Source organism: Bombina bombina, chromosome 10 (assembly GCF_027579735.1).
Source record: "Bombina bombina isolate aBomBom1 chromosome 10, aBomBom1.pri, whole genome shotgun sequence".
Classification (NCBI taxonomy): Eukaryota; Metazoa; Chordata; class Amphibia; order Anura; family Bombinatoridae; genus Bombina; species Bombina bombina.
Window position 1 is genome coordinate 214,192,304 of NC_069508.1, and position 20,177 is coordinate 214,212,480.

General features: G+C 33.9%; 1 protein-coding gene across 1 annotated transcript in view; it reads left to right on the top strand.

Moving 5' to 3' along the window:
* The window catches only part of LEPR (leptin receptor), a 484,020-nt gene that overhangs the window by 315,186 nt on the left and 148,657 nt on the right, over positions 1-20,177 (top strand). The window contains exons 10-11 of the mRNA XM_053693687.1: positions 3,655-3,854; positions 18,586-18,734. Coding sequence (XP_053549662.1) covers positions 3,655-3,854; positions 18,586-18,734 — 349 coding nt within the window. The remainder of the gene's footprint in view (positions 1-3,654; positions 3,855-18,585; positions 18,735-20,177) is intronic.

Genomic DNA, 20,177 nt, shown 5'->3' on the forward strand with positions numbered 1-20,177 from the left:
TGTTATTATGTGTATATACATATATATTTATGTGTTACTATGTGTATATATATATATATTTATGTGTTATTATGTGTATATACATATATATTTATGTGTTACTGTGTGTATATACATATATATATTTATGTGTTATTATGTGTATATATATATATATATTTATGTGTTATTATGTGTATATATATATATATATTTATGTGTTATTATGTGTATACATATATATATTTATGTGTTATTATGTGTATATATATATATATTTATGTGTTACTATGTGTATATACATATATATTTATGTGTTATTATGTGTATATCCATATATATTTATGTGTTATTATGTGTATATACATATATATTTATGTGTTACTGTGTGTATATACATATATATATTTATGTGTTAGTATGTGTATATACATATATATTTATGTCTTACTATGTGTATATACATATATATTTATGTGTTATTATGTGCATATACATATATATTTATGTGTTACTATGTGTATATACATATATATTTATGTTAGTATGTGTATATACATATATATTTATGTGTTAGTATGTGTATATACATATATATTTATTTGTTAGTATGCGTATATACATATATATTTATGTGTTATTATGTGTATATATACATATATATTTATGTGTTACTATGTGTATATACATATATATTTATGTCTTACTATGTGTATATACATATATATTTATGTGTTATTATGTGTATATACATATATATTTATGTGTTACTATGTGTATATACATATATATTTATGTGTTACTATGTGTATATACATATATATTTATGTGTTACTATGTGTATATACATATATATTTATGTGTTAATATGTGTATATACATATATATTTATGTGTTATTATGTGTATATACATATATAGTTATGTGTTACTATGTGTATATACATATATAGTTATGTGTTACTATGTGTATATACATATATATTTATGTGTTATTATGTGTATATACATATATATTTATGTGTTAGTATATATTTATGTGTTACTATGTGTATATACATATATATTTATGTGTTACTATGTGTATATACATATATATTTATGTGTTACTATGTGTATATACATATATATTTATGTGTTACTATATGTATATACATATATATTTATGTGTTACTATGTGTATATACATATATATTTATGTGTTACTATGTGTATATACATATATATTTATGTGTTATTATGTGTATATCCATATATATTTATGTGTTATTATGTGTATATACATATATATTTATGTGTTACTGTGTGTATATACATATATATATTTATGTGTTAGTATGTGTATATACATATATATTTATGTCTTACTATGTGTATATACATATATATTTATGTGTTATTATGTGCATATACATATATATTTATGTGTTACTATGTGTATATACATATATATTTATGTGTTACTATGTGTATATACATATATATTTATGTGTTACTATGTGTATATACATATATATTTATGTGTTACTATGTGTATATACATATATATTTATGTGTTACTATGTGTATATACATATATATTTATGTGTTAATATGTGTATATACATATATATTTATGTGTTATTATGTGTATATCCATATATATTTATGTGTTATTATGTGTATATACATATATATTTATGTGTTACTGTGTGTATATACATATATATATTTATGTGTTAGTATGTGTATATACATATATATTTATGTCTTACTATGTGTATATACATATATATTTATGTGTTATTATGTGCATATACATATATATTTATGTGTTACTATGTGTATATACATATATATTTATGTTAGTATGTGTATATACATATATATTTATGTGTTAGTATGTGTATATACATATATATTTATTTGTTAGTATGCGTATATACATATATATTTATGTGTTATTATGTGTATATATACATATATATTTATGTGTTACTATGTGTATATACATATATATTTATGTCTTACTATGTGTATATACATATATATTTATGTGTTATTATGTGTATATACATATATATTTATGTGTTACTATGTGTATATACATATATATTTATGTGTTACTATGTGTATATACATATATATTTATGTGTTACTATGTGTATATACATATATATTTATGTGTTACTATGTGTATATACATATATATTTATGTGTTAATATGTGTATATACATATATATTTATGTGTTATTATGTGTATATACATATATAGTTATGTGTTACTATGTGTATATACATATATAGTTATGTGTTACTATGTGTATATACATATATATTTATGTGTTACTATGTGTATATACATATATATTTATGTGTTATTATGTGTATATACATATATATTTATGTGTTAGTATATATTTATGTGTTACTATATGTATATACATATATATTTATGTGTTACTATGTGTATATACATATATATTTATGTGTTACTATGTGTATATACATATATATTTATGTGTTACTATATGTATATACATATATAGTTATGTGTTATTATGTGTATATACATATATATTTATGTGTTACTATCTGTATATACATATATAGTTATGTGTTATTATGTGTATATACATATATATTTATGTGTTACTATGTGTATATACATATATATTTATGTGTTATTATGTGTATATACATATATATTTATGTGTTACTATATGTATATACATATATATTTATGTGTTACTATGTGTATATACATATATATTTATGTGTTACTATGTGTATATACATATATATTTATGTGTTACTATGTGTATGTACATATATTTTTATGTGTTACTATGTGTATATACATATATATTTATGTGTTAATATGTGTATATACATATATATTTATGTGTTACTATGTGTATATACATATATATTTATGTGTTAGTATGTGTATATACATATATATTTATGTGTTATTATGTGTATATACAGATATATTTATGTGTTATTATGTGTATATACATATATATTTATGTGTTAGTATGTGTATATACATATATATTTATGTGTTAGTATGTGTATATACATATATATTTATGTGTTACTATGTGTATATACATATATATTTATGTGTTACTATGTGTATATACATATATATTTGTGTTACTATGTGTATATACATATATATTTATGTGTTTCTATGTTTGTATATAAGCATAGAAATATATTTTTCCTGGGAATACACAGTCCCCATAGACCACATTGGAAAGGCGCTTTCAGTGCCCTTTTCTCCAACACCCCACACCGCCAACTTTCAGCCCTCATAACTGCTTCTTGCAGTTATTTTATTGAAAAATAAATATGCCACCATTTTTATTTTTTAATAAACTACACACCACTTTATTTTAGGGCCAATTTGGGAATACTTTTAAAATTAACCAGAGTAATATTTTTAGCGCTAATTTATCGTGCCGCACCCACAAACTTGTATCTAGCCCTTAGCATATATGTTTAACGATTGATTCAATAAACTGCTATGAATGTATTGAACGCATTTGCAGTAAAGCTGCACCATTAATGATACAAAGTAAATAAGAGGAGAGCAATATTTTGTAAAAAATAACAATCCCAAATACAGTCATTTTTGTACAGCTGTCTAGTCTAGGCCATACTAACACTTTGCTTTCTGTTTTGAAGGAACAATCTTTATTGTTCAGAGAAGGACATAACTGATGATGAATCTATCTCAAAAGATTGCCAGTTACAGAATGAAAATCTGTATGAATGTAGCTTCCAGTCTATTTATCTGCTCTCTGGTTACACCATGTGGATTGAGATATATCACCCTTTGGGGACACTGTATTCTCCTCCTGTTTGCATTATTCCAGCAGATGTAGGTAAGTCATTTCTGAAAAGTAATTGGTTTTCTTCTTGTTTGAGAAAATATTTCTTTCTTTTTGGTTATTTTTTGCTAGGTGTCTTCTAGGTCAGTCTGTGTTATTGGATATGTAGTACTATGACCATGTTAAAATGACATGGAAGTGATGTATTAACAAACCTCCCATCCAAGCCTTATCCTGTGTATTATCATGGGTTGGTAGGTATGACCTGTTTCCCTTAAAACACTGAGGTGCTGGTGACAGGGACTGACCAAACCCTGCCCAAAAACGCCCACAGAACACGGGACCCTTCCACGTCCCCATAATCCTCTGACAGATGTTTGGGAAGTATGTATTAAAGTGATATTGTAGGCATTTTTTTTTGTTTTATCTAAAAGAGGGAAGAGTTGAGTCCTTCTCCAGCAATAGAGTTGTGTAAATTGTACCTTTCAGCTAGTGGCCCATATTCAAAATCAGACCAGTTTAGCAACTTGGGCAAATCTGCGTGAAATACTCCAAGTGGATATTGAACAGGAAGAGGTTGAGCAGAAGTGTGTGTGTTACCACATAAATATTGCAGAAAAATGTCCATACTGGCAATATGCCACTCCTCAAGCAGCCATACTAACTTGCAAATTACTGTAACAAAAGCAAGCAAGATTACAAATAGTTACATTCTTGCTGCAAATGTTTCCCACTGTAATGTGGTAAATACAGCCAGACCGCAGTGCGGAATCTAACGTACTTATGCATAATGCTTACTTTTGTTCTCTTTATAGATGTCATCTAATTTGTGTCTCTAGACACACAGGACTCCATAAGCTAAACTACAGAAAATAATAATACTGAAAGTAAAAAGTCATAAAAACCTGTAACCCCCCCCCCCCCCCCCCCGAAAATAGAAAACAACACCTAACTCAGCACTTGTAATCTGAGCCATAGTTGTGTTAAGTTATAGAAAACAACACCTAACTCAGCACTTGTAATCTGAGCCATAGTTGTGTTCAGTTATAGAAAACAACACCTAACTCAGAACTTGTAATCTGAGCCATAGTTGTGTTCAGTTATAGAAAACAACACCTAACTCAGCACTTGTAATCTGAGCCATAGTTGTGTTCAGTTATAGAAAACAACACCTAACTCAGAATTTGTAATCTGAGCCATAGTTGTGTTCAGCTCTAGAAAACAACACCTAACTCAGAATTTGTAATCTGAGCCATAGTTGTGTTCAGTTATAGAAAACAACACCTAAATCAGCACTTGTAATCTGAGCCATAGTTGTGTTCAGTTATAGAAAACAACACCTAACTCAGCACTTGTAATCTGAGCCATAGTTGTGTTCAGTTATAGAAAACAACACATAACTCAGCACTTGTAATCTGAGCCATAGTTGTGTTCAGTTATAGAAAACAACACCTAACTCAGCACTTGTAATCTGAGCCATAGTTGTGTTCAGTTATAGAAAACAACACCTAACTCAGCACTTGTAATCTGAGCCATAGTTGTGTTCAGTTACAGAAAACAACACCTAACTCAGCACTTGTAATCTGAGCCATAGGTGTGTTCAGCTCTAGAAAACAACACCTAACTCAGCACTTGTAATCTGAGCCATAGTTGTGTTCAGTTATAGAAAACAACACCTAAATCAGCACTTGTAATCTGAGCCATAGTTGTGTTCAGTTATAGAAAACAACACCTAACTCAGCACTTGTAATCTGAGCCATAGTTGTGTTCAGTTATAGAAAACAACACCTAACTCAGCACTTGTAATCTGAGCCATAGTTGTGTTCAGTTATAGAAAACAACACCTAACTCAGCACTTGTAATCTGAGCCATAGGTGTGTTCAGTTATAGAAAATGCTATACTCATAGGGGCTGATTTATTTAAGTGCGAGCAGACGTGATATGATGTCATGTCCGATGCACATTGATAAATGCTGACAGCGTATCATTCTTGTGAACTGTTTGTGCAATACCGCTCCCTGCAGATTCATGGCCAATCTGCCGCTAGCAGGGGGTGTCAATCAGCCTGATCGTAGCGGATCGGGTTGATTGATGTCCGCAGCCTCAGAGCAGACGGACAAGTTATGGAGCAGCGGTCTTTAGCCTGAAGGCTCACGCAGAAACAGGGGCATCACATTCCATTCAGAGCGTGACAATTCAGCCCCATAGAGTTCTTTATCCACAATATATTTATCAAAGTTTTCAGTTTCATTTTTAATTTTTCTAACTACTTCTATTATCAAATGTGCTTTATTCTCTTGGTAGAATATGTTGAAAAGGATATCTAGGTAGGCATAGAAGCAGCAATTCTTTATTGGGAGCTAGCTGGTGATTGGTGGCTGCACATATATGCCTCTTGTCATTGGCTCACCAGTATGTGGATGCCCCTACTAATTATTAAGTTTAGATGTTTCAGTCACATCCATTGCTAGCAGGTGCATTAAATTCAGCACATTGCCATGAAATCTCTGTAGAGAAAAACAATTTGGGGAATTTACATCTGATCGAGGGTTCATACACAACTCTAAAATCTCAGTCAGAAGAGGGCTTCATTTCTATTTCAGTTTGCACTTTGTTTCTCCTGTGTTAAGCGCAAGTTACTGATCAAGACAACAAACACAATGCAGGGTCTGAACAATTTCATGTCATTGCTTTTATTATATCCCCCCTTTGCCTTGTTCCACCACAACATGGCAAGTGTCATTGTCTGCTCTTAACAAACAGTCTACGTTTGCCAAAGTCAGCTTCTGCTTGGGGTTTCTATAGGGTAGTATGAAGTAGCTCCCCCCTCTAGCGCCCCCTGGGGAGGCCCTCCTCACAGTTTGAAAACCACTGCATAGACTATTATTCAAGCAATAAAAACTGAGCTTGTAATATGAGCACAAAAATAGAAGTAAACTTAGGGCACAGTAGCGATAATATTTTTGTACTATCTGGGCCATAATACTATAACAAAATATTAACATGTTATTTTTCCCTTGAATGTCCCTTTAAATATAAAAAAAAATAGCTTTTCAAACTCTTATTAATTGTGCTGTTATAAATATTGTAGCAAAAATAAATATAAATGATGTGTCCTGTAGGTATCATAATATGCAACACAGTTACAGTAAACAGCTTTAAAGGGACACTAAACCCAAATGTTTCCTTTCATGATTCAGATAGAGCAGCAACTTAAAGGGACAGTCAACACCAGAATGTTTCTTGTTTTAAAAGATAGATAATCCCTTAATTTCCCATTCCCTAGTTTTGCATAACAAACACAGTTATATTAATATACTTTTTACTTCTGTGATTACCTTGTATCTAACCCTCTGCAGACTGCCCCTTATCTCAGTTATATTAATATACTCTTTACCTCTGTGATTACCTTGTATCTAAGCCTCTACAGACTGCCCCTTATCTCAGTTATATTAATATACTCTTTACCTCTGTGATTACCTTGTATCTAAGCCTCTACAGACTGCTCCTTATCTCAGTTATATTAATATACTCTTTACCTCTGTGATTACCTTGTATCTAAGCCTCTGCAGACTGACCCTTATCTCAGTTATATTAATATACTTTTTACCTCTGTGATTACCTTGTATCTAACCCTCTTCAGACTGCTCCTTATCTCAGTTATATTAATATACTTTTACCACTGTAATTACATTGTATCCAAGTCTCTGCAGACTGCCGCTTATCTCAGTGATATTAATATACTTCTTACCTCTGTGATTACCTTGTATATAACCCTATGCAGACTGCTTCTTATCTCAGTTATATTAATATACTTTTTACCTGTGTGATTAACCTGTATCTAAGTCTCTGCAGACTGCTCCTTATCTCAGTTATATTAATATAATTTTTACCTCTGTGATTACCCTGTATCTAAGCCTCTGCAGACTGCTCCCTTATCTCAGTTATATTAATACACTTTTTACCTCTGTAATTATCCTGTATCTAAGCCTCTGCAGACTGCTCCTTATCTCAGTTATATTAATATACTTTTTACCTGTGTGATTAACCTGTATCTAAGCCTCTGCAGACCGCCCCCTTATCTCAGTTATATTAATATACTTTTTACCCCTGTGATTACCCTGTATCTAAGTCTCTGCAGACTGCCCCTTATCTCAGTTATATTAATATAATTTTTACCTCTGTGATTACCCTGTATCTAAGCCTCTGCAGACTGCTCCTTATCTCAGTTATATTAATATACTTTTTACCCCTGTGATTACCTTGTATCTAAGCCTCTGCAGACTGCCCCTTATCTCATTTATATTAATATAATTTTTACCTCTGTGATTACCCTGTATCTAAGCCTCTGCAGACTGCTCCCTTATCTCAGTTATATTAATACACTTTTTACCTCTGTAATTATCCTGTATCTAAGCCTCTGCAGACTGCTCCTTATCTCAGTTATATTATTATACTTTTTACCTCTGTGATTACCTTGTATCTAAGCCTCTGCAGACTGCTCCTTATCTGTTATATTAATATACCTTTTACCTCTGTGATTACCTTGTATCTAAGCCTCTGCAGACTGCTCCTTATCTCAGTTATATTAATATACTTTTTGCCTCTGTAATTATCCTGTATCTAAGCCTCTGCAGACTGCTCCTTATCTCAGTTATATTAATATACTTTTTACCTGTGTGATTAACCTGTATCTAAGCCTCTGCAGACTGCCCCTTATCTCAGTTATATTAATATACTTTTTACCTGTGTGATTAACCTGTATCTAAGCCTCTGCAGACTGCCCCCTTATCTCAGTTATATTAATATACTTTTTACCCCTGTGATTACCTTGTATCTAAGCCTCTGCAGACTGCCCCTTATCTCATTTATATTAATATAATTTTTACCCCTGTGATTACCCTGTATCTAAGCCTCTGCAGACTGCTCCCTTATCTCAGTTATATTAATACACTTTTTACCTATGTAATTATCCTGTATCTAGGCCTCTGCAGACTGCTCCTTATCTCAGTTATATTAATATAATTTTTACCTCTGTGATTACCCTGTATCTAAGCCTCTGCAGACTGCTCCCTTATCTCAGTTATATTAATACACTTTTTACCTCTGTAATTATCCTGTATCTAAGCCTCTGCAGACTGCTCCTTATCTCAGTTATATTAATATACTTTTTACCTGTGTGATTAACCTGTATCTAAGCCTCTGCAGACTGCTCCTTATCTCAGTTATATTAATATACTTTTTACCCCTGTGATTACCCTGTATCTAAGCCTCTGCAGACTGCCCCTTATCTCAGTTATATTAATATAATTTTTACCTCTGTGATTACCCTGTATCTAAGCCTCTGCAGACTGCTCCTTATCTCAGTTATATTAATATACTTTTTACCCCTGTGATTACCTTGTATCTAAGCCTCTGCAGACTGCCCCTTATCTCATTTATATTAATATAATTTTTACCTCTGTGATTACCCTGTATCTAAGCCTCTGCAGACTGCCCCTTATCTCATTTATATTAATATAATTTTTACCTCTGTGATTACCCTGTATCTAAGCCTCTGCAGACTGCTCCTTATCTCAGTTATATTAATATACTTTTTACCCCTGTGATTACCTTGTATCTAAGCCTCTGCAGACTGCCCCTTATCTCATTTATATTAATATAATTTTTACCTCTGTGATTACCCTGTATCTAAGCCTCTGCAGACTGCTCCTTATCTCAGTTATATTAATATACTTTTTACCCCTGTGATTACCTTGTATCTAAGCCTCTGCAGACTGCCCCTTATCTCATTTATATTAATATAATTTTTACCTCTGTGATTACCCTGTATCTAAGCCTCTGCAGACTGCTCCCTTATCTCAGTTATATTAATACACTTTTTACCTCTGTAATTATCCTGTATCTAAGCCTCTGCAGACTGCTCCTTATCTCAGTTATATTATTATACTTTTTACCTCTGTGATTACCTTGTATCTAAGCCTCTGCAGACTGCTCCTTATCTCAGTTATATTAATATACTTTTTACCTCTGTGATTATCTTGTATCTAAGCCTCTGCAGACTGCTCCTTATCTCATTTATATTAATATACTTTTTGCCTCTGTGATTACCTTGTATCTAAGCCTCTGCAGACTGCTCCTTATCTCAGTTATATTAATATACTTTTTGCCTCTGTGATTACCTTGTATCTAAGCCTCTGCAGACTGCTCCTTATCTCAGTTATATTAATATACTTTTTACCTGTGTGATTACCTTGTATCTAAGCCTCTGCAGACTGCCCCTTATCTCAGTTATATTAATATACTTTTTGCCTCTGTGATTACCCTGTATCTAAGCCTCTGCAAACTGCCCCCTTATCTGTTATATTAATATACTTTTTACCTCTGTGATTACCAGGTATCTAAGCCTCTGCAGACTGCTCCTTATCTCAGTTATATTAATATACTTTTTACCTCTGTGATTACCCTGTATCTAACCCTCTGCAGACTGCTCCTTATCTCAGTTATATTAATATACTTTTTACCTCTGTGATTACCCTGTATCTAACCCTCTGCAGACTGCTCCTTATCTCAGTTATATTAATATACTTTTTACCCCTGTGATTACCTTGTATCTAACCCTCTGCAGACTGCTCCTTACCTCAGTTATATTAATATACATTTTACCTCTGTGATTACCCTGTATCTAACCCTCTGCAGACTGCTCCTTATCTCAGTTATATTAATATACTTTTTACCTCTGTGATTACCCTGTATCTAAGCCTCTGCAGACTGCCCCTTATCTCAGTTATATTAATACACTTTTTACCTCTGTGATTACCCTGTATCTAACCCTCTGCAGACTGCCCCTTATCTCAGTTATATTAATATACTTTTTACCTATGTGATTACCTTGTATCTAACCCTCTGCAGACTGCTCCTTATCTCAGTTATATTAATATACTTTTTATCCCTGTGATTACCCTGTATCTAACCCTCTGCAGACTGCCCCTTATCTCAGTTATATTAATATACTTTTACCTATGTGATTACCTTGTATCTAACCCTCTGCAGACTGCTCCTTATCTCAGTTATATTAATATACTTTTTACCCCTGTGATTACCTTGTATCTAGGCCTCTGCAGACTGCTCCTTATCTCAGTTATATTAATATACTTGTTACCTCTGTGATTACCCTGTATCTAAGCCTCTGCAGACTGCTCCTTATCTCAGTTATATTAATATACTTTTTACCCCTGTGATTACCTTGTATCTAAGCCTCTGCAGACTGCCCCTTATCTCATTTATATTAATATAATTTTTACCTCTGTGATTACCCTGTATCTAAGCCTCTGCAGACTGCCCCTTATCTCATTTATATTAATATAATTTTTACCTCTGTGATTACCCTGTATCTAAGCCTCTGCAGACTGCTCCTTATCTCAGTTATATTAATATACTTTTTACCCCTGTGATTACCTTGTATCTAAGCCTCTGCAGACTGCCCCTTATCTCATTTATATTAATATAATTTTTACCTCTGTGATTACCCTGTATCTAAGCCTCTGCAGACTGCTCCTTATCTCAGTTATATTAATATACTTTTTACCCCTGTGATTACCTTGTATCTAAGCCTCTGCAGACTGCCCCTTATCTCATTTATATTAATATAATTTTTACCTCTGTGATTACCCTGTATCTAAGCCTCTGCAGACTGCTCCCTTATCTCAGTTATATTAATACACTTTTTACCTCTGTAATTATCCTGTATCTAAGCCTCTGCAGACTGCTCCTTATCTCAGTTATATTATTATACTTTTTACCTCTGTGATTACCTTGTATCTAAGCCTCTGCAGACTGCTCCTTATCTCAGTTATATTAATATACTTTTTACCTCTGTGATTATCTTGTATCTAAGCCTCTGCAGACTGCTCCTTATCTCAGTTATATTAATATACTTTTTGCCTCTGTGATTACCTTGTATCTAAGCCTCTGCAGACTGCTCCTTATCTCAGTTATATTAATATACTTTTTACCTGTGTGATTACCTTGTATCTAAGCCTCTGCAGACTGCCCCTTATCTCAGTTATATTAATATACTTTTTGCCTCTGTGATTACCTTGTATCTAAGCCTCTGCAAACTGCCCCCTTATCTGTTATATTAATATACTTTTTACCTCTGTGATTACCAGGTATCTAAGCCTCTGCAGACTGCTCCTTATCTCAGTTATATTAATATACTTTTTACCTCTGTGATTACCCTGTATCTAACCCTCTGCAGACTGCTCCTTATCTCAGTTATATTAATATACTTTTTACCTCTGTGATTACCCTGTATCTAACCCTCTGCAGACTGCTCCTTATCTCAGTTATATTAATATACTTTTTACCCCTGTGATTACCTTGTATCTAACCCTCTGCAGACTGCTCCTTACCTCAGTTATATTAATATACATTTTACCTCTGTGATTACCCTGTATCTAACCCTCTGCAGACTGCTCCTTATCTCAGTTATATTAATATACTTTTTACCTCTGTGATTACCCTGTATCTAAGCCTCTGCAGACTGCCCCTTATCTCAGTTATATTAATACACTTTTTACCTCTGTGATTACCCTGTATCTAACCCTCTGCAGACTGCCCCTTATCTCAGTTATATTAATATACTTTTTACCTATGTGATTACCTTGTATCTAACCCTCTGCAGACTGCTCCTTATCTCAGTTATATTAATATACTTTTTATCCCTGTGATTACCCTGTATCTAACCCTCTGCAGACTGCCCCTTATCTCAGTTATATTAATATACTTTTACCTATGTGATTACCTTGTATCTAACCCTCTGCAGACTGCTCCTTATCTCAGTTATATTAATATACTTTTTACCCCTGTGATTACCTTGTATCTAGGCCTCTGCAGACTGCTCCTTATCTCAGTTATATTAATATACTTGTTACCTCTGTGATTACCTTGTATCTAAGCCTTTGCAGACTGCTCCTTATCTGTTATATTAATATACTTTTTACCTCTGTGATTACCAGGTATCTAAGCCTCTGCAGACTGCTCCTTATCTCAGTTATATTAATATACTTTTACCTCTGTAATTATCCTGTATCTAAGCCTCTGCAGACTGCCCCTTATCTCAGTTATATTAATATACATTTTACCCCTGTGATTACCCTGTATCTAAGCCTCTGCAGACTGCCCCTTATCTCAGTTTTATTAATATACTTTTTACCTATGTGATTACCTTGTATCTAACCCTCTGCAGACTGCTCCTTATCTCAGTTATATTAATATACTTTTTATCCCTGTGATTACCCTGTATCTAACCCTCTGCAGACTGCCCCTTATCTCAGTTATATTAATATACTTTTACCTATGTGATTACCTTGTATCTAACCCTCTGCAGACTGCTCCTTATCTCAGTTATATTAATATACTTTTTACCCCTGTGATTACCTTGTATCTAGGCCTCTGCAGACTGCTCCTTATCTCAGTTATATTAATATACTTGTTACCTCTGTGATTACCTTGTATCTAAGCCTCTGCAGACTGCTCCTTATCTCAGTTATATTAATATACTTTTTACCTATGTGATTACCTTGTATCTAACCCTCTGCAGACTGCTCCTTATCTCAGTTATATTCATACACTTTTTACCTCTGTAATTACCTTATACCTAACCCTCTACAGACTGTTCCTTATCTCAGTTATATTAATATACTTTTTACCTCTGTGATTACCCTGTATCTAAGCCTCTGCAGACTGCTCCTTATCACAGTTATATTAATATACTTTTTACCTCTTTGATTACCTTGGTTATATTAATATACTTGTTACCTCTGTGATTACTTTGTATCTAAGCCTCTGCAGACTGCTCCTTATCTCAGTTATATTAATATACTTTTTACCTATGTGATTACCTTGTATCTAACCCTCTGCAGACTGCTCCTTATCTCAGTTATATTCATACACTTTTTACCTCTGTGATTACCTTGTACCTAACCCTCTACAGACTGTTCCTTATCTCAGTTATATTAATATACTTTTTACCTCTGTGATTACCCTGTATCTAAGTCTCTGCAGACTGCTCCTTATCTCAGTTATATTAATATACTTTTTACCTCTGTGATTACCCTATATCTAAGCCTCTGTAGACTGCTCCTTATCTCAGTTATATTAATATACTTGTTACTTCTGTGATTACCCTGTATCTAAGCCTCTGTAGACTGCTCCTTATCTCAGTTATATTAATATACTTTTTACCTCTGTGATTACCCTATATCTAAGCCTCTGTAGACTGCTCCTTATCTCAGTTATATTAATATACTTTTTACCTCTGTGATTACCTTGTATCTAAGTCTCTGCAGACTGCTCCTTATCTTAGTTATATTAATATACTTTTTACCTCTGTGATTACCTTGTATCTAAGCCTCTGCAGACTGCTCCTTATCTCAGTTATATTAATATACTTTTTACCTCTGTGATTACCATGTATCTAAGTCTCTGCAGACTGCTCCTTATCTCAGTTATATTAATATTCTTTTTACCTCTGTGATTACCTTGCATTTAAGCCTCTGCAGACTGCCCCCTTATTTCAGTTCTTTTGACAGACTTGCATTTTAGCCAATCGGTGCTCACTCCTCTTAAAATTAATGTGCATGGGCTCAATGTTATCTATATAAAACACATGAACTAACACCCTCTAGTGGTGAAAAACATGTAAAAATACATTTAGATTAGAGGCGGCCTTCAAGGTCTAAGAAATTAGCATATAAACCTCCTAGGTTTAGCTTTCAGCTAAGAATACCAAGAGAACAAAGCAAAATTGGTGGGGGAAAAAATTGGAAAGTTTTTTTTTTTTGGACTTGACTGTCCCTTTAATGTAAGCTTAGGAGTCGGCCTATTTTTGATTCAGCACCCTGGGTAGTGCTTGCTGATTGGTGGTTACATTTAGCCACCAATCAGCAAGTGCTACCCAGGTGCTGAACCAAAAATGAGCAGGCTCCTAAGTTTACATTCCTGCTTTTTCAAATAAAGATAGCAAGACAATTTTTGGGTTTAGTGTCCCTTTAACACAGGAAAAAGAAGAAAGAGAAAGGTAAATGTTAGAATGTGTCATATTTTTAGTCTGACGTCATTGACTGTTTTCTTTGTAACTTCAACACAAATCAATTTTATCTTCTCCCCTTAAAATCCATCCCCAAACTTATATTGTCTTTTACGGCTGCAAGGGATAGGAATAAAATAGCAAACTCAACAGTAATCAGGATAAATACTGATAGTTTGACAAATTGTTTAAGGCTTTAAGAATCCTTTTAACCCTTTAAATGCTAACAACGACATGGAGCCGTCGCTAAGTTTCACCCTCAGGTGCTAACAACGGCTCTATGCCGTCACTAGGAATCACTAACCTTGAGGGGGGCCTGAGGGCCCCCATCTCCCTCTACTCGTACGATCTTGTCCTCATATTGAAGAGCAGACTCGGGGCTTCACACGGAGCGTGATGACGTCATCACGCATTGATGCGATGATGTCATCACACAACTTTATTTATGGGGCATGCTGCTTAGATGTCCATATCTAAGCATCTAAGCAGCTACAGACCCCCAGGACCCACTGTTAGAAAGGTAATCGTCTCACCTTTCCAATCTTTAAAGTGTAGTAAAACGAAAAAAAAGTTAAAAATAAATACATTTTAAATAGGGGGTCTCTAAAGGCACATAAATAAAGATCAACATTTCCCTAAAATAAATTAGTCCCTGCTTTTAAAAAAAAGTATCAATTTAAGTAAATTAGCTAAATGATCTCCGTGGTAACCAGCGTTACCGGAGTGATCCCCTCGCTAAGAAAAATGACATTCCCTTACTATATGGATACCGATTTAATATTTGTAATCACATGCACACCTGGATCATGTGATAACAAATGAATCAATGTTAGAGAGATGCTTTTATGAAAAAAATATATATATATATTATTATTATCAGTGTTTTAGAACCCTTGGAAGGTGCGCAGCTCTCACCCTCTTTCAAAACCCCTGTATTTTTACTGCAAAGAAGCTTATTTTTTTGCAATAAAAATTATATCTTTTCTAGCAGCAAAAATTCTTTCAAAATATCTATTCACTTTGTAAAGAGAATTATGGCTGAGCGTCTGATGAGTGACGAGGAAGCAGCTGAGTTCCTTATGAACTTCGACTTTGTTTCCTTCTCGGATGACGCTAACGCTGCTAGAGAAGATTCTGACAGCGGCTTTGTCCCTAGTGCACATTTTTGGAAAGTACACCCTTTAGCGCATCAAATAAGGGCCTACATGTATATATAGCTGAGCATGTCACTTTACCAAAGCACCATATTCCGTTTGTTTTTACACACTCCACTTTTGTGCTAGCAATACATGTAGCCCCTCATTTGATGCCCAAAGGGGTGTACTTTATACAAATGTGTACTTTATGTACCCTTTTAACTTCCCATGTGGTTAGAGCTGTTTAAATAATTGTCTTTTAATTTTTAGGGGTGATGTCTGCAATTAGACAGCTGTAGCCACCTGGGAAGTTAAGATACAGTAAATAAAGTGCACATTTCTGGAAAGTACACCCCTTGGTGCATCAAATAAGGGGCTACATGTAGATATAGCACAAAATTGGACAGCACAATATATACAGTAACTAAACAGCTCACTTTGCTCAGAAAACGTTGTTTTTTTTTTAAACAAGTGCAATATTTGCCTATTTGTTACATACTCCAGTTTTGAGATATAAATACAAATAAACCTTCATCTGATAGACCTGGGAGTGTAGTTTCTAAATATTGTTTAGTTGCCATATCTTAACTTCCCTGGTGGCTAGAACTGTTTAAATGCCAGTAACACAATATTACATTTAAAACGCTGTTTTTGATTATATACTAAAGTAACATCCCGGCAATAAAACTGTAGAAAAACAGTGAAATGTTATCAATTTTTTCTTATTTTATACAGGTTATCTACTACAAATATTTATCCACACAGGTTTTGATGATAGAGTTTACAGAAATAAAATTGCATACAGTTAATTATTGAGTCAGGAGTAAAAATATACACTTTTTTCTAATGTTTTGCTTTATTTTTCAAACATGATTACAAATACACTTATAATAATTGTATATATTTGAATCTGCGGAGTCTGCTGAAAAAAACAATATATTATTATTATTATTATTATCGGTTATTTGTAGAGCGCCAACAGATTCCACAGCGCTAATATATAGTTTGTATAGGTTATTCATACAAAAACAACTTCTAAAGGTGTGTGAATGGGAACTGCAACAAAAAGCTCAAAACCAGCTTAGCACACAGGTGGGAAATGGCTTAGCAGCCAAAGGGGCCTATTTATCAGAGGTCTTGCGGACCTGATCCTACAGTGCGTATTAGGTCCGCAAGACCTCGCTGAATGTGGAGAGCAATACGCTCTCCGTATTCAGCATTGCACCAGCAGCTCACAAGAGCTGCTGGTGCAACGCCGCCCCCTGCAGACTCATGGCCAATGAGTCGCCAGCAGGGAGGTGTCAATCAACCCGATCGTACTCGATCGGGTTGATTTCCGGCGATTCCTGTCCACCTGCTCAGAGCAGGCTGACAGGGTTATGGAGCAGCGATCTTTGTGACCTCTGCTTCATAACTTCTGTTTCTGGTGAGTCTGAAGACTCGCCAGAAACACGGGCCCACAAGCTCCGTTCAGAGCTTGATAAATGAGCCCCATAGGGTTAAAATGAATACACATTGTAGGTTCTTATATCACACTCTCCTTACTACCAGCAGCCTGTAGGTGGCAGTGCAGTACTACATTTACTGGCCATGATCAGATATCTGATGAATCTCTTATTAACCCTTGCACAGGTATAGCACAGATCTTGCAAACTTACAAGGTGTATAGCACTGTCTAAAGAAGTACAATATAGAACAAAGAATACCAAGAGAACAAAGCAAATTTGATGATAAAAGTTAATTTTGTTTAAAATGACATGCCCTGTCTGAATCATGAAAGTTTCATTTTGACTAGACTGTCCCTTTAATGGGTATGCCCTGGAACTGCAAAGCAATGCAAATTGTACTAACAAAATCACAGTTTAAATACTTTAAATATTTTTATTTTTTTATTCAGATCTTTTTTTAATCTAGTGCTGAATTGTTGATACAGTAGACTCTTATCCCGAACTCAAGCAACCGGAAAAAAAAGGAAACCTGTTAGAACATAAATGTGCTCTATAACAAACAGTCCGGATCTTGTAGATAGACCAATAGACAGGTAGTAATTAATGTCTCAGGACTCTTTTCTGCTACACTAACCCTTGTATGTATTTAAATATTAATATCAAGTAAATACAGCGTTTATAGTAAAATCTGGGTTATAGAACTAGTTAGGCCTATTTTTAATAGTAACTTTCAAGCAACCAAAAATACACTTATCCGGAATCTACCAATCCCGATGGGTGCCGGTTAATTGAGAGTTTACTGTATATATTATGAGTGTATAAAAAAAGAATATCACTTTAATGACATAAACTGAATCCAGTGTCAAATTAAATAATCTTATCATTTACAAATGTGCTAATGGAAATGATCTTTAAAACAAACTTCAAATGGGCTGAAAAAGTCTAAAATGTAAATTGAGCATAAGATTCTGTGCTGCCAGGAAATCAGCAGAGCAATATTAAAAGTGACACCAGTTTATTGGTCATTTAATAGGTTTTGTTCCGTGTCATTTAATTTCCAGCCTGTTAGAATTGCATTAACATGCTGTGTTTTTTGTGTGTGGGCTCAGTAAAACCATTCGCTGTGTCAAGAGTCAAAGCTGAGATCACAGACGGTGATGGACATTTATATGTGAGCTGGAAAAGGCCACCTCTTCCCGCATATGATCTGCAGTTCCAGCTTCAGTACGGTGTGCGAGGGACAGCAACGTCACGCACGGTATTTACTGGCAGTGCAATTATGTCTGTAGTTTTGTAATCAAATATATTGAGGGATTTACACAAATGATAGTGAAGGGACATTAAAAACATATTTCTTTCTAATGACACAGTGAGTCCATGGATCATCTCTAATTACAATTGGGAATATCACTCCTGCCCAGCAGGAGGCGGCAAAGAGCACCACAGCAAAGCTGTTAAATATCACCTCCCTTCCTTCCCTCCCCAGTCATTCTCTTTGCGTACGTTAGAGCAAGGAGGTGGTAAAGTTTAGGTGTCTAGAAGATTCTTCAAACAGTGGTGCCTTCTATTTAGGTTCTCTGTCTTGTACTTCCCTTATCATCTGTGTCCTCTGGCTTGGATATTGATTCCCAATAGTAATTATATGATCCGTGGACTCACCGTGTTATTAGAAAGAAAACAAAATTTATGCTTACCTGATACATTTATTTAATTCTTGACACGGTGAGTCCACGGCCCGCCCTGTTTTTAAGACAGGTTTTTTTGTTATGTTATAAACCTCAGGCACCTCTGCACCTTGTTGCTTCCTTTCTCTCCTTTACTTCGGTCGAATGACTGGGGTTGGAGGGAAGGGAGGTGATATTTAACAGCTTTGCTGTGGTGCTCTTTGCCGCCTCCTGCTGGGAAGGAGTGATATTCCCAGTAGTAATTAGATGATTTGTGGACTCACTGTGTCAAAAAATAAATACATTTATCAGGTAAGCATACATTTAGTTTTTTTGCATTTAAAAGAAGGTATTTTACATTATTTGTTTTTTGTTGATTGAAAAACAACTTTTTAACTTCATTCTTGTGCAGGTCAGTTTCTGTTCACCAATGGAACTTTGAGAAATGTCTATTTCAGCCAATGAACATTTAATAATTTATTATTATTTTCTGCTAGTTTTAATATCAATTTAATCAGCATTAACTTGACTTTTTCCTACAATACAATATTTTAACTTGTTTAATCACTACCTCTTAATATTCAATTAGCATACCTACATAGGTTAGGAATCAGCAATGCACTACTGAGACCTAGGGGCTGATTTATCATGGCCCAAATGGGGCCAAATACCCCTGCACCCTAAATTTATTTATTTATAAAATATTTTACCAGGAAGGATTACATTGAGATTTCTCTCGTTTTCAAGTATGTCCTGGGCCACAAAACATTGCATTGATACAATAGGCTACAATAAAATACAAAAACAATAATAATACACAATATATGCAAACATTTAACATAGAACTGGTAGGAAATATATAATCAACCATGACAGGTGCATTCTGTTTTGAGATATATAGAGAGGGATCTCTTAAAGGATTTTAGGCTTGGGGAAGGTTTGAAAGTGTGCGGGAGGTTGTTCCATAATTGTGGTGCTCTGTAGGAAAAGGAGGATCGAGCTGCTTTCTTTTTGTATTGAGGCAAGCTAAATAATGT